The following is a 16,276-nucleotide window of genomic DNA, read 5'->3' on the forward strand; positions in this document are numbered from 1 at the left end:
AATTTGGGAGAGTTCCATCTCTTTCAATTTCCTGGAATAAGTTATGAAGTATTGGTATTAGTTCTTTACTGAAGGCTTTGTAGAATTCAGCTGGAAACCCATCTGGGCCTGGGCTTTTCTTTGGTGGAAGAATTTTTATTGCCATTTCTATTTCATTGTTTGCTATTGGTTGGTTTAGGCTTGCTATGTCCTCTTGGTTCAGTTTAGGTAGGTTAACTGTGTTTAGGAATCTATCGATTTCTTCCATGTTTTCTTGTCTATTGGAGTATAAATTTTTAAAGTAGTTTCTGATAATCCTTTGAATTTCTTCACTATCTGTGGTGATGTCTCCTTTTTCATTTCTGATTTTAGTAATTTGCATTGATTCTCTTTTTGTTTTGGTTAAGTTGGCAAGGGGTTTATCAATTCTATTAACCTTTTCAAAGAACCAGCTTTTTGTTTTGTTGGTTCTTTGAATTGTTTTTTTGTTCTCTATTTCATTTATTTCTGCTCAAATTTTAATAATTTCCTGTCTTCTGCTGGCTTTGGGGTTGGACTGTTGCAGTCTTTCTAGGTCCTTGAGTTGTGCCAATAGGGTCTGAACTTGGTGATTCTGAGTCCTTCTTATGTGGGCACTCAATGCAATGAACTTTCCTCTTAATACTGCCTTCATAGTGTCCCAGAGATTTTGGTAAGTTGTCTCTGTTTTCATTTATTTCCAAAAAATTCTTTATTTCTTCCCTAATTTCTGCTCTTACCCATTCATCATTCAATAGTGTATCATTCAGTCTCCACGTATTTGCATAGTTTCTTTTGAGTTTCCTGTTGTTGATTTCTACTTTAATTCCATTATGGTCTGAAAAGATGCAAGGAATTATATTACATCTTTTGAATTTGCTGGTGCTTTGTTTGTGTACCAGGATGTGATCTATTTTGGAGAAGGTTCCATGGGCTGATGAGAAGAATGTGTATTCTGTAGTTTCTGGATGAAATGTTCTGTATATGTCTATTAGGTCCATTTGGTTTATAGTTTTCTTTAGTTCTAAAGAGTCTTTACTCAACTTTTGCCTTGAAGATCGATCCAGTGGTGTGAGAGGCATATTGAAGTCTCCCAGAATTATTGTATTTGGGTCTATTTGAGATCTGATGTCCTGAAGGGTTTGTTTTACAAACGTGATTGCATTCACATTTGGAACATAAATGTTTACTATCATTATATCATCTTGGTGTATTGTTCCTTTTAATAAAAGGAAGTGCCCTGATTTGTCTCTTCTGATGTGTCTTAGTTTAAAGTCTGTTTTGTTGGATATCAGGATTGCTACCCCTGCCCTTTTTTGTTCTCCAGTAGCATGGTATATCTTTTTCCATCCTTTCACTTTCACTGTGAGTGTCTTTGGCTGTTAGGTGAGTTTCTTGCAAACAGCATATATTTGGGTTATGCTTTTTGATCCACATTGCCAATCTATGTATTTTGATTGGTGAGTTAAGTCCTCTGACGTTAACAGTTATTATTGAAATATGATTTTTGTTTTCTGTCATTTTGTGTTCTGTCATCTGTTTGGTAGCTTCTTTCTTCCTTACTTAGAAGCCCCTCTGATCACTTTCCTCTCTTCTCTGGTTCTGAAGTCTGCTTCTTTTTTCTTCTTTATGGTTTATTTCTTTAAGTATTTTCTCTAGTGTTGGCTTTGAATTCATAAATTTTTTTGAGATTTTGTTTATCTTGAAACACTTTTATTTCACCGTCGACTTTGAATAGTAGTTTTGCTGGATAGAGCAGTTTTGGTTGGAAGTTATTTTCTTCCAAGGTCTGAATCATGTCATACCAGTCTCTCCTGGCACTCATGACCTGGGTTGTATAGTCTGGGGTGATTCTTATTGTTTTGCTTCTGTATGTCACCCGACCTTTTGTTCTCACTGCTTTTAAGATCTTTTCCTTGGCCTCTATGTTAGTCATTTTGACTATTATATTGCGTGGGGAGGTTCTTCTTTGATCTTAATGGTGTTCTGTATGTCTCCTGAACATGAAGATCTATCTCTCGTTCCATGTCTTGGAAATTCTCCGAAATTATTTCTGTGAAGAGATTATGGATGCCCCTGGTCTCTACCTCTATCCCTTCTTCAACGCCTTTTATCCATAAGTTAGGGCATTTCATGTTGTCCCAAATTTGCTGTATGTTTAGGTTTTGTTGCTGTAATGACTTCTGCATACTATTGACTGTGTTTTCGGTGTTGGATGAACTGTCTTCTAACAGTGATATTCTACTTTCCATTTCATCTAATCTTCCAGAATTTCTTTCTATTGCTGACTTCATTTCATTTATTGACTCATTTCATTCCAAGCCTCTTTCTGATTCTTTCTTAGTATTTCTAACTCATCTTTCATCTCCTCTAAACTTGTTTTAAATCCTTTCATCATATTGTAGATCAAGATTCGGAATTCCCCTTCCTGCATTTCTTGTAGGTCAATATTCGTGATTTCTGTCATTTCTCCATTATTCCTAGTTCTCATATTTTCAAAATTCTCAGGTCTGCTTTTCTGCTGTCTTCTCATCATTAGTGGGTATTATTTTTAGCCTAGTCTTTGTATTAGGACTTTAGAAAAGACTTATCCCCCCAGAAAGAAAACTTATCCCCCCAGAAAACCAAAAACCAAAACAAACCCAAAGACCCAAAAAGTAAAACAAACAATACCAAACCTCAATAGTAAAAAATAAAATATAAAAGGATAGAAAAATAGTAAAAAAAAATAAATAAAGAAGAAGAAGAAGAAGAAGAAGAAGAAGAAGAAGAAGAAGAAGAAGAAGAAGAAGAAGAAGAAGAGATAACAGTCCTACTATGTTGCTGATATATGGTGAATCTTGTATTTGCTTGGAGTGTCCCCTTGTGGCCCCGTGCAGGTATCGCGCCTTAAGCGCTCTTCTTGGGTCCCGGAGTTGAATTGGCCCACTTTGCGCACACTGGCACTCACATATATCGTACTCACTGTGTGCTCGCCGGGTCTGTGGCTCCTCTGAATTCACGCTGGCAGTCCAATCTGTGGCTCTGAAGCTCTGGCAGCTCTCCCGTATCCTGCTGACTTTTCGCTCCCGCGGTGAGCAGGTCCACTTCCCGGTCCTGGCCGATCTCCGGGCGTGTCTGCGGGGCCACCTTTGTTGGGTGAACAGAGCCATTCAGGAGCTCCAGATAGCTAGCAACTTCAGGTATTGGAACTCTCTGGTCACTTTCAGACTTTAGAGCTTCTCTGGGAATGTTAAAGACCCAAAAGTCCCATTTGGGCCAGCGGCGCTGAGGCCACTGCGCCTGCGCCTGCGCTTGCGCTCCGCCGGCCGCCGAGTCTTCAGCTCACTATCTGCTTTCTTTGTGTGTTGTGGTGAGTCTTGCAGTTCAGCTGCTGGATTTTTTCTGCCGTACTCCCCAAGTCTGTTTTGGATTGTACGTTTAATTTTTTTCTTTATTAAGACACTTCTGTCTCAGTAGTTGAACTTAATTTGCTTCAGTTAACGAGGAATGCTGCATCTCTCCGTCGCCATCTTGGAAAATCCTTATTAGAGAAATTTAAACAACACATATGTGCAGCGCTTGTAATCCCAGAGCTTGGGAGGCGGAGACAGGAGGATCGCACAGGTTCAAAGCCAGCCTTAGCTGCTTAGTGAGGCTCTCAGCTACTTAGTGAGACCCTGTTTTCCAATAAAATATAACATAGGTCTGGGAGTGTAGCTCAAGAGGTAGAAAAGCACCTGGGTTCCACCCCCAATACCACAAAAAATAATTAATTAATAATAGGGCTGGGGGTGTAGCTCAGAGGTAAAATGTCCCTGGGTTTCATTCCCAGTACTGAAAATTTAATAATAATAATAATAATAATAATAATAATAATAATAATACTGTAAAGAACTGTAATAATAATGAGAGCCGGGCATGGTGGTGCACACTTGTAATCCCAGTACTTGGGAGGCTGAGACAGAAGGATCACAGGTTGGTGGGCAGCCTCAGCTAGTTAGGGTCTCTGCAGTTCAGTGAGACCCTATAAAAAATAGGGCTAGGGTGTAGCTTGGAGGTAGACTGCCCCTGGGCTCAATCCCCAGAACCACACACACAAAAAAGAACATAATGAGCAGAAGTGAGAAAAAAAGACAATGAAATAAAAATAAGGACCCGGGATTACAGAGAAAGGGATAGTAATTTAAGTAACACACACATCTGGTTCTCCTAAGTAACTTTATTTACTGAAAACAGTAAATAAATATAAAAATTTTTTTAAAATAAACTATTTGAGCCGGGCGTGGTGGCTCACGCGGGGGATGCTTGGGAGGCTGAGACAGGAGGATCGCGCAAGTTCGAAGCCAGCCTTAGCTGGCTTAAGAGACCCTGTTTCCAAAATAAATATATATATATATAAAATAGGTCTGGGAGTGTAGCCCAGAGGTAGAAGGCCCCTGGGTTCCATCCTCAGTAACACCAAAACAAATGAAATGAAAGAAGTCTTGAGCTACAGATTGCAAGGGCATATACTTACTGTTTTACAGGATAAATGGAGGCAGGACAGTCAGCACCAAGACACATTCTTTCTGCAAGAGAGGTTTTAACCGGTCACCTTTCCTATCTCAGGTGACTCCCTTCCTGGCAATGGCTACCAGCTTGCAGCCACAGGCCTGATCATGCACCTGCCCGCCCACCCCAGGCTGCTGCTGTCCTCTGAGAGCCTGGCTTAAAGGGGGATTTCAGGCTCCTGTAGCTTTACCCCCCACCCCGTTTCTCATCAGCACGCTCTAAACTTTACCTCATTAATATCAAGAGTATACTGTTAGGAAATATGGGGATAAAGGAAATAAACACAGCTCTGCAGACCAGAACAGGCTCTTGAATTGGAGTGGAGCCTGGGAGGGGCTGGCGGGGAGAGTCCACTAGAGTCAGGTGCCCCTTCCTTACAGACTGGGGGCTGTTCATGGGGCATTAGGAGTGCGGTCCTGCATTTCGCAGACTGGTGGTTTAACAGCAGATCAGGACAGGTAAATGTATGGGGCTGGAGGGAGGAGGAGGGTTAGGGGCATTTTCCTGCCTTTCCAGGAGTGTTTTGCTCTCGGCCTCCTCTGGCCAGGCCTCGCAGCCAGACCTCATGCCCACGTATACATCACTGTAATGCTTAGTTGTCCTTTTCCCTCATCGGCTCCAGCAAGATAAGGACCATGTCACATGTTTCTTGTGTTTGTTCCCATGGTGGAATAGAGTGTCTAACAAACACACAGGAGCATGGTAAGAACCCAAGCACCTTTTTTCTCTTTTTCTTTTTTCTTCTTTCTTTCTTTTTTTTTTTTCGGTACTGGGGATGGAACCCAGGGGCATTCTACCTCCGAACTACACCCCCTGCCCTATTTTTTATTCTTTATTTTGAAACAGGGTCTCACTGAGTGACAAAGGGCCCTATTCAGTAGCTGAGGCTGGCTTCCAACCTACGGGATCCTCCTGTCTCAGCCTCCCAAGTGCTGGGATTACAAAAGTGCACCATCACGCCTGGCCCAAATACCTTTTCTTTTTTTTTTTTTTCCTTTCTTTTTTTTTTTTTTTTTTTGGTGGTACTGGGGTTCCTGGAAACCCTTCTCCCTCTGGGCTACACTCCCAGACACACACACATACACACACACACACACACACACACACACACACACACACATATATATATATATATTTTTTTTTTTTTTTTTTTGAAACAGGGTCTCTTAAGCCAACGAGGCTGGCTTCGAACTTGCGTGATCCTCCTGTCTCAGTCTCCCAAGCACAGGAATTACAAGCAAGCTGGGCTCCAAATACCTTTTCAATGTTAAATCCTATTCCAAGAGTCAACTCTGCCAAGTATCACAAGGCACTCTCAGAGCACTTACATCTGAAAGACTCTGTGATCTGATTACAGATCACAGCACCTTTTTTTTTTTTTTTTTTTTGCAGTACTGGGGATGGAACCCAGGGGCATTTGACCTCTGAGCTATACCCCCAGTCTTATTTTTTTATTTTGAAAGAAAGTCTCACTGAGTTCCAAAGTGCCTCACTAAGTATCTGAGGCTGTCTGCAAACTGTGATCCTCCCGTTTCATCCTCCCAAATGCTGGGATGACAAGCGTGCACCACCACGCCTGGTGTGTTCACACCTTCTTGTTCCACTAGGATCCTCTCATTTATCTTCATCTTTCTTTCCTTTCTTCCTTCCTCTTTCTCTCCCCTGCCTTCTGTCTCTTTCTTGCATGGTACTGGGGATTGAACCCAGGGGCAGTCTACCTCTAAGCTATATTCCAAGCCCTTTTTTTTTTTAAATGGTCTCGCTAAGTTGATGAGAGTGTATTTGCTGAGGCTGTCCTTTGAACCTGCTATCCTCCTGTCTCAGCCCCCCAAGTACTGGCATTAAAAGCATGCACTACCATGCCTGGCTTAGCCCAGCCCTTGTCTTTCTTTTCTTTCTTTTTCTTTCTTTCTCTTTCTCTTCTTCCTTTCCTCTTTCTCTTGTGGTACTAGGAATGGAACCCAGGGGCATTCTACCTCTGAGTGACACCCCTAGTCCTATTTTTTATTCTTTATTTTGAAACAAGGTCTCAGTGAGTTGCAAAGGACTTAAGTAGCTGAGGCTATCCTTGAACCACAATCCTTCTGTCTCAGCCTTTCAAATGCTGGGATTATAAGCATGTGCCACTAAATCCAGCTTTTGTATGTGTGTGTGTATGTGGAACTGGGGATTGAACCCAGGGACGTTCTATCTCCAAGCTACATCCCCAACCCTATTTTTTATTTTGAAACAAAGTCTCACTAAGTTGCAGAGGGCCTCACTAAGTAGCTGGGACTGGCTGAGAACCTGAGATCCTCCTATCTCAGCCTCCCAAGTACTGGGATTATAAGTGTGTGCCAACTCACCCGGCTTCCCTTTTTATTTATTTATTTTTTTAATTAATTAATTAATTTATTTATTTTTATTTTTGGTGGTACTGGGGGTGGAACCCAGGGGCTTTCTACCTCCGGGCTATACTCCCAGACCTATTTTATACTTTGTCCGGAAACAGGGTCTAAGTTGCTGAGAACCTCACTAAGTAGCTGAGGCTGGTTTTGAACCAGCGCGATCCTCCTGTCTCAGCCTCCCAAGTGAGGGGATTACAAGCGTGCTCCACCACGCCCGGCTCCCTTTTTATTTATTTTGAAACAGGGTCTCACTAGGTTCCTGAGAGTCTTGCTAAGTTGCAGAAGCTGTCCTCAAACCTGTGATCCTCCTGTCTCAGTCTCCCATGTACTGGGATTACAGGAATGTGCCACCATTCTGGCTTTCGTCTTTGATTTCTTGGTATCTCATTCCTAAGCCTTCATCTTCCCTGCACTTTCACTATTTGTGTCTGTCTCTGCTCTATAATAATTTCTGTATTTGTAGTTTTGTCTTATTTTTAGCATATGAACAGTTATACAACCTTCACCACATCCTTGCAATAACAAACAGCTATGACTGTATGGAAAAGCTCTGTGCTATTTTAAACTAGTGTAGGGAGGAGGGAAGAGGCCACAGCTGGGGCGAGGGCAGCTGGTGAGGTGGTGAGAATGGTGGACATTCCTGGCTGTGGGAGTCTGGCAGCATTTGTCTGCAGCTAGTGCAGCGGTGCTGGGCTGACCCAGCAGTGGAGCCGCTCACTCACCTTGGTAAGTGGAGGGCTGACTCCCCTCGGCGGTTCCCCCACTCTCCTTTTCATAAGATGATCAAACCTATTACTTAGCAGCAAGTACAGAGTCACAACTAACCAAATCATCTTTAAAAGGTGGCTCTAACCAGATCTCTGTCACCTCTATTAAGATTTTTTCTTTTTTCTTTTTTTTTTTTTTTTTTTTTTTGCGGTACTGGGGATGGAACCCAGGAGCATTCTACCTCCGAGAGACACCCCCAGTCCTATTTTATATTCTTTATTTTGAAACAGGTCTCACTGAGTTGCAAATGGCCTCACTTAGTAGCTGAGGCTGTCCACGAACCCGGATCCTCCTGTCTCAGTCTCCCAAATACTGGGATTACAAGTGTGCGCCACCACGCCCGGCTCTCTATTAAGATTTAAGTTGGATACCTAACAACATTGGGAGAAAAAAAAAATTTAACTGGTGATTGAACACAGGGGTGCTTTACCACTAAGCTAAATCCCTAGCCATTTATTTTATTTTGTTTTTCGGTACTGGGGATGGAACCTGGGGAGCATTGTACCACTGAGCTACACCCCCGGTCCTATTTTTTAGTCTTTTTATTTATTTATTTTTTGCAGGTGTAGGGATGGAACCCAGGGGCATTCTACCTCCGAGCTACACCCCCAGCCCTATTTATTTATTTATTTATTTTTTCTTTATTTTGAAACAGGTCTCACTGAGTTGCAAAGGGCCTCACTAAGTAGCTGAGGCTGTCCGCGAACCGCAATTCTCCTGTCTCAACCTCCTGAATGCTGGGATTACAAATGCATGCTACCACGTTGGCTTCCTATAAAATTTTATTAAAGGCAATAAATTACCTGTCAGTATTTTTCCTATTTTTTTTTCTTGCGGTACTAGGGATGGAACCCAGGGACATTGTACCTCCAAACTACATGCCCAGCCCTATTTTTTATTTTGAAACAGGGTCTCACTGAGTTGCAAAGGGTCTCACTAGGTAGCTGAGGCTGGCTGTGAACCGCATTCGTCCAGTCTCCACCTCCCAAATGCTGGGATTACAAGCGTGCACCACCACGCCTGGCTCCATCCAAGTTTTAAAATTGACGATATTAAGTAAAGACAAGATGCAAATTAGTTTCCATTTTTATTAAAGTTGTGTTTTTCTAAGGAATATATTACACTTAAGAGTTTAATAGAATAATTAAAGAATAATTCTCAAATCTATTGTACTTATTAAAAATGTAAACATAAAAGAAAATAACTCAATAACTCACCACTTTCTCCCAACCCTGACCTAATATACATACATATATATATATGTATATATATATATATTTTTTTTTAATTCTTTCAGGATAAGTTCCTTCTTCAGAATGAGAAGCACAGACTTCATTAAAATCTGTCAGTCCTCCAGGGCTGCAAGGTGAGGGCAGGAACGCCTCGCACCACTGTGGAACAGGGCCGTGGGGCTGTGGCTGAAGTCCATCTCCTCCTGCTGGAACACTCGACTGTCCTCAGGACGAGCTCTCCTGTCCATCAGGTGTCCAAGGACATGGACACTGGTAAGGCATCGAGCACAAGACGCTGCGATGAACGTGACACACACACTGGTGCGCTGCAGGAGGTGGCGCAGCCAGCAGCAACCAGTGATTCTGGACCAGCATTAGACACAGGATGAGAGCTGGAAGGCTTCTGAGAAATCATCTAGCTGCCTGACAGATGGCCCCAATCAGGACATCTTCCAATATTGAAGAGAACGATGGAAAACTGCATGGACTACTCTGATACTATTTCTGCATCTTCCTAGAACTGTTTAAATTTCATAAAATGGTTTCAGCTTTAAATATTGATAAACACTAAGCCAACATAGGTTGAATACAAATGTTAAGCATATAACATTTCTTTTCCCCCTGTGGTAGTGGGAATTGACTCCAGAGGCTTTCTACCTCTGAGCTATACCCCTAGCCCTATTTTTTTAAATTATTTTGAAACAGGGTCTCGCTAAGTAGCTGAGGCTGGCTGCGAACCTCCAATCTCCTGTCTCAGCCTCCCAAGTACTGGGATTACAAGCGTGCGGCACCACACCCGGCTTAATGTTTTTAGAATGTCTATTTGGTCTTAAGAAAAATAAGTATCCAATAGGAAAAATGTAGGGGTTACTGAATTTATGAAACAAACAGGAAAAGGATGCTTCCCAGGAGCATATCAGAGCGATCTGCATTAAGTCTGCCTAACTGCTTGCCAGTTCCTGTAAAGCTGTCAGCTCAAGGCTCCTGACATGGCTTTTGCTTCCTTCCTATAAATTCTGTTCTTGAAAACCTGAGACAGATCCATTTGATGTTTTTGACAATTAGGAACTTAATATGATCAAAATAAGCCTAAGTCTGAACTGATAGCTGAGGCAGTCCGTTTTTGTCAGCGCTTGACCTTTCCCGAGCTGGGAAGGCACTCGTCCACTGCCCCACGCCAGTGGCTGCCATTCTCTTCCTGCTCCACGTTCCTGCTCCTAGTTCTGTCTTCACAAACATGAAGGGCCCAAGCTGGCCACAGAATACCAACATTTAGGCCATTTCAAATTCCTCAGTCCACAGCCAAATACTATAATCAATAATTCAGCATGGAAATCCCAGACTTTAAGTCTTCATTGTCATATACTAAGTGACTCAATCATGCCCCTTAAAGATTGTTATGGGTATCTGGGCGTTGGTGGTGCACGTCAATAACTCTAGTACTTGGGAGGCTGAGACAAGAGGATCACAGGTTCGAGGCCAACCTCAGCAACTTAGTGAGCTTTGTATCAGAATAAAAAATAAAAAGGGCTGGGATTGCAGCACAGAGGTAGGATGCCCCTGGATTCAATTTCCAGCACCAAAAAAAAAAAAAAAAAAAGCTACAGGTTCAGTGTTCCTCTAAGGATGCTATGCAGAATCAGTGTTGGGCTACCTCATTTAAGCCTTACTGAAAAGGGAGGGAGGCACCAGTGCAATCAGTTATTCTCAGAAACTCACCATTTCTTAACATCATACTTCATCAAGTTTCATGTTTGTGCAGAAAAAACACTGGGCTATCAGATTCCAAGCTTAATAAATATATATACAAAAAATGTCTCTATAATATTTTCTCCAGAAAGTCATTAGTGCAAATATAATTATATCAATAAAAAGTAAAGCAAAAATATATTTCAAGTATAAAAAGCACCATGCTTGGAAACAATACTACCTAAATGGCATTACTGCCCAAGAGTCAAAATAGAGTGGAACCTATCGCTGTGAATCTCAAATATATTATTAATCCATTCTATTTTTTGGTGAAATTCTTTAAACAACTTTATGGCATGATTCATAACCATGATAGGTATGTAAGTTTAGATAATTATACATTTCTTTAAAAATATAGTCTTCACTGTTCTCTCACCTGGCACAATGTATGGAGGTACGGCGTAGGCAGGACCTGCATGCTGGCCGGCAGGCCATTACTATTCACTTCTCTTATCAGCTGTTTGGGACTTCCAGCTCTTCACAAGGACAAATACCACAATACCACAAAAACCTCCGACTTATATTCCATGCAAACACATATTGTGAATGTATACATTTTTTAAAAATGCCTTTCCTTTATGCTGGGGCTGCTGTTCGGCTCTGACACCAGCCAGTGGCGTTACGCTTTAGTAACTATGCGGCACTGCTCACTCGGCGCACCTTCTTCACCGGGCGCCTCAATCGCCATATGCTGAGTGGAAGGAAGAGGGGGCAGGAGCTTGTCTAAGGGCGGTGTTTATAATGCCACAGGAGTTCGTTAGCTTTAGAAAGAAAAACTGGACACTAATTATCACTGAAGAATTTCAGAGTGGAATTACTAAATGGGGTTGGTAAGCACCGGTACCACTGTAGAACTGCTTCACAGAATCTGTGTTGTAAAAGAAGTGTCAAGTGCAGGAGGCAATGAGCATCTGAAGCAAAGGCAGCCTTCCGATTTCTGCGGTGTCTGCAATGTGCTCTGTGGTAAATGGGCCCTAGTGGACAGGTCCTGGACCAAACCTACACTTTGCTGTTAGTTAACAACTCAGACCATCTGGTTTTGACTTAGATTTTTCTTCTTACCCATAAAAGAATTTTCAGATATTAGAAATTCTTCTGTAACAATTTTCTGGTCTACTTGAAAATATGTGCATACCTGTCTAAGCCAGAATTTCTTTTCATCTAACATTAGTCAGAAAGGATGATACATACAGTTCTGTTTTGTTGGATTACAGTCATTGTAACTGTTATCTGAAAAATATACAATTATATTTTCTTCTGTTCTTCAGCAGTTTTACAGTGCAGTGTACTTTACCTCCTCTACTTGCACCTTTTTTCAAGTTATTATCAAACTGAAGGGAATGCAAGTGGAAACCAAGCGCCGGACATCGGTGAGTGCAGAGGCTAAGGACGCTCTGACCACAGTGCAGTGGTCCGCTGCCACACGGCTGGCAACCGAGGCGAGCACGATTAAGTCATACGGCTTAGCAAAACATGATTTAAATCTCTCTAGAACAATGAAAACAGTGATTTTGGTGTCCCAGGTACACACGGCGTACACTGGCACAAACCTGTAACCCCGGAGACTCTGGAGGCAGAGGCGAGAAGACCGTGAGGTCAAGGCCGGCCTGGGCAGCATGGTGAGAGCCTGTCTCAAAACAAAAGCAGAAACAAACCAAAACAGTGCCATGGACAGACATTACATTTAAAAGAGGGCTTCACAACTTATAATCTGACAATAATTAGCCCCTGCCTCAGTTACCGTGGTGTTGAGGATGAACTTCCCTATCACTTTAGGTTAGTGAAAATGCCGAGGTAATTGTAAGCGCTCCGAAAAGCCCACCATCATCCTGCTTCCAAAGGTAAACTTCAGGGAGATGACATGGCAGCTCGTCGCCCTCCCCCTGCTCCGGGCTCAGGCTCCAGGCTCCAGGCGCCGGGCTCCGGGCGGCGGGCAGCTGAGGACAAGCAACTGCTGCAAAGCTTTGCTTCAGGGTCTGACTGTAGCCAACACTTCCAACCAGCTCCGGGAATGCCACCATGCCCGCCGCAGAGGGTGGCACCCACCAGCTCTTGTGTTCTGTTCACAGGAACGTGGCATAAAGGAGAACCTCGAGAATTCACTGTCATCCCTAGTGCCACACACACAGGAGAAATCCAGCCAGCAGAGGAAACAGGTTGCCTAGCAGAAGCCAGAGGGTGACCACCAGGCTAGAGGAACGGGAACAGAGATCTAGGGGTGAAAATAAGAAATTGACTTCCTATAGACATGTTGGGATTAAATCACACCAATTAAACATTGACGGGGAACAGGGTGATTATTAAAAGTGGACAAGGACCATCTTAGCAGAATCAAGAGTGACTTCCTGAAACCCAGATAGACAATCTATTTCTTTATTATGGAAGAACAGAATAAATAGGAGGCAGAAAAGATGTATCCACCATGTCAAGTATCAGGAAAAAAAAGTATCTTAGGGTGGTATACATGCATGTCTTGATTTAGAAAATAGCAGAAAATTCCAAGGGTTTGGAGCACTTGGAATGTGTGTGTGTTTTTTTTATTTATTGTTTTATTTTTTGGTACTGCTGAGGATTTTATTTCTCATTTGGAAACAGGGTCTCACTAAATTGCTGAGGCTGGTTTCAAACCTGCAATCCTCCTGTCTCGGTACTGGAATTATAGGAATGTACCACTATGCATGGCTAGCAATTTTAATGTTTTAAAGACATATCTATGCAGGGTGTGGTGGTGCACACTTGTAATCCCAGCATTTGGGAGGCTAACACAGGAGGATCTTGGTTTGTGGACAGCCTCAGCTACTTAGTGAGGCCTTTTGCAACTCCGTGAGACCCTGTTTCAAAATAAAGAATAAAAAATAGGGCTGGGGGCATAGCTCAGAGGTAGAATGCCCCTGGGTTCCATTCCCAGTAACACACACACACACACACACACACACACACACACACACACACACAAATGAAAAAATAAAACCATACCTAAAAATATAAGAGGGACTGGGGATGAACATTTGTTTCATTGTAGATTCAAAATTTCTCATTAAAGTATCAAATATTTTACAATTTAGGAGTTATAAAAACTGTGTTAAAGAGAAACAATTTACCTAAACTAAATAGCTTATGTGAGGTTTGTTCAAGTCCCTGCTCATAGTTTCTGAGATGCTTGGCCAAGGTGTTCTGTGAGCTGTACTCACACATGTGGACAAACATTGGCGGACAGTGTTCAACCCCCAACAGCGATGCCCTCATTAGAAAGGGATGCCTTGAGCTCGCTAGGGTCCAAAGCCTTCTAGCCCCAAGCATTATAGATGAGGGATATTCAATTGTTATTATTTATTCGTTTATTTGTACTGGGGAGTGCACTAAGGAGCATTCTACCTCTGAGGTATACCTCCAGTTTGATTTTACTTCTTATTTTGAAAAACGGTCTCACTAAGTAGATGAGGCTGCCCACAAACCTGTGATCCTCCTGTCTCAGCCTCCCAAGTTCTAGGATTACAAGCATGCCCCACTGTGCCAGCTGCCTTTTATATTTAATGAGAATTTTGTTTACTCTTAATTTAAAAGTTTTTTTTTTTTTGCCAACATGGCCTAAAATCTGTCTTAGTTTATTTTCCCTTCATCTTTTCTTTAAAAAAATAAATAACAAAATTAATTTTAAAATTAATGGCTGAGCCAGATATGGTGGCACATGTTTGTAATACCAGTGCTTGGAAGGCTGAGACAGGAGGATTGCACAGGTTCAAAGCCAGCCTCAGCTACTTAGTGAGGCTCTCAGCAACTTAGTGAGACCCTGTTTCCAAATAAAATATAAAATAGGTCTGGGAGTATAGCCCGGAAGTAGAAAAGCCCGGGGTTCTACCTCCAGCACCACCAAAAAAAAAAATAAAAAAAAAAATAATGTCTGAAACATTTCCTTTTTGTGACCTACATAAGTTATTTTGTAGAAGTCAGGTTTTTCACACAGAAAGTTTCCTCTCCAGCCAGTCGTGGTGGTGCATGCTTCTAACGCCAGTACTTGATAGGCTAAGACAGGAGGACTGCAGACTGCAGGTTTGAAGCCAGCCTCAGCAAATTAGTGAGGCTGTCAGTAGCTCAGTGAGACCCTGCTTCAAAATAAAATAGATAAAACAGGGTTGGGGATGTAGCCCAGAGGTAGAAGGCCGCTGGTACCACAACAAAAGGAAGTTTCCTCTCCCTGGCTTGTACTGAGTAGAAGTGTTGTGTTTACCTACCTTAAATTTCTAATAATGGGGGGAAGGGGATTTTCCCTGTGGGGCTGCAATGAGGAGAGGTCAACTTGTTCCAGAACTACCTTGACAGTGATTTCAATACCTTATAAGAAGATTTCTCCCAGTGCTTAGGAGACTGAGACAGGAGGATCACGCGGGTTCGAAGCCAGCCTCAGCTACTTAGTGAGGCTCTCAACAGCTTAGTGAGACCCTGTTTCAAGATAAAAATGTAAAATAGGTCTGGGACTGTAGCCTGGAGGTATAAAGCCCCTGGGTTCCATTCCTAGTACCACAGAAAGAAAGAAAGAAAGAAAGAAAGAAAGAAAGAAAGAAAGAAAGAAAGAAAGAAAGGAAGGAAGGAAGGAAAGAGAGAGAAAGAAAAAGAGAAAATTCCCCCTCTTTACTCTCCTTGTTGGATCCAACCAGAGAGGAGCGCACCTAGTGGAAGAGCTCGGGTCCAGTTAGCAGCTGGCGGATCTGTTTCTGGAGGACACTGCTCACAGAAGTCCCAGCACGACGGGCAGAGCAGGTTGCCATCGTGAATCCATCCATTCATCTGAATACTGACGGGGAGCACCTGCCCAGCCCGGCTGCACAAATAGGAAGTATCTTGGACCCAAACCTTCAGACCTTGAAGAGAACAAGAAACCTTCGAATGGGGGAAAAATCAGGTCAGTAAGAGCATATATGAATTCTTCAACTACAGGACAATGTGTTAAAGTTGATTACAAAAATAGGGGCCATAAAGCACCATTTGGAATGTGGACATATTTTTAATTCATACAGTTAGTTACTTAGTTTCTACAAGAGTTTCCCTCTGTGATAATAGTTATTTAACTCTGAGTTTAGCAATCTAAATTCACAGACCCCTGAAGCCAAGTGATAAGGAGGGGTATTTCTATAGATGCCAGTTCCCTTCAGTCTAAATCTCTGCCAAACAGCCACCAATCATGTTGCTCTTTCCACAAGGCACCAAATTTTCTGTTATTTAAATTATTACAATCATATATATTTCATAAAAATATATATAAATGTGGTTTACCTGATAACATCCACTTCCCCAGTCTGGGTAACTCAGCTTCCTCTCACACTTTTCCATGACAAATGCTGATTTTTGAATTAGACAAACTGAATGAGGTCCATACTTTTCAGCACCATAGTTTTTTAATATTTCTGAAGCAAACCAGAAAAAAAACCTCCTCAAAAATTTACTTTTGACACAAAGAACAAGAATTGAAGCATCCCAGTTTTATAATTAAAAACTGGTTTTTTTTTGTTTGTTTGTTTGTTTGATTTTGTTTGGCAGTACTGGGGATGGAACCCAGGGGCATTCGACCCCGAGCTACACGCCCAGCCCTATTTTTTATTCTTTATGTTGAAA

At 42.1% G+C, this 16,276-nt stretch overlaps 1 protein-coding gene and 1 long non-coding RNA gene across 3 annotated transcripts in view; one reads left to right on the top strand and one right to left on the bottom strand.

Moving 5' to 3' along the window:
• Window positions 1–16,276, top strand: part of LOC308263049 — a 448,643-nt gene that overhangs the window by 289,261 nt on the left and 143,106 nt on the right. The window lies entirely within an intron of this gene.
• LMLN (leishmanolysin like peptidase) overlaps window positions 12,778–16,276 on the bottom strand; it is a gene marked incomplete at both ends in the record, with an annotated part of 56,874 nt that continues 53,375 nt past the window's right edge. For both annotated transcript variants that reach the window (XM_080696227.1, XM_080696228.1), the window contains 3 exons: window positions 12,778–12,878; window positions 15,334–15,544; window positions 15,938–16,068. In XM_080696227.1, the coding sequence (XP_080552353.1) occupies window positions 12,778–12,878; window positions 15,334–15,544; window positions 15,938–16,068 (443 nt within the window). The remainder of the gene's footprint in view (window positions 12,879–15,333; window positions 15,545–15,937; window positions 16,069–16,276) is intronic.

The sequence above is a fragment of the Muscardinus avellanarius genome, assembly GCF_963383645.1.
Source record: "Muscardinus avellanarius genome assembly, chromosome: 5".
Classification (NCBI taxonomy): domain Eukaryota; kingdom Metazoa; phylum Chordata; class Mammalia; order Rodentia; family Gliridae; genus Muscardinus; species Muscardinus avellanarius.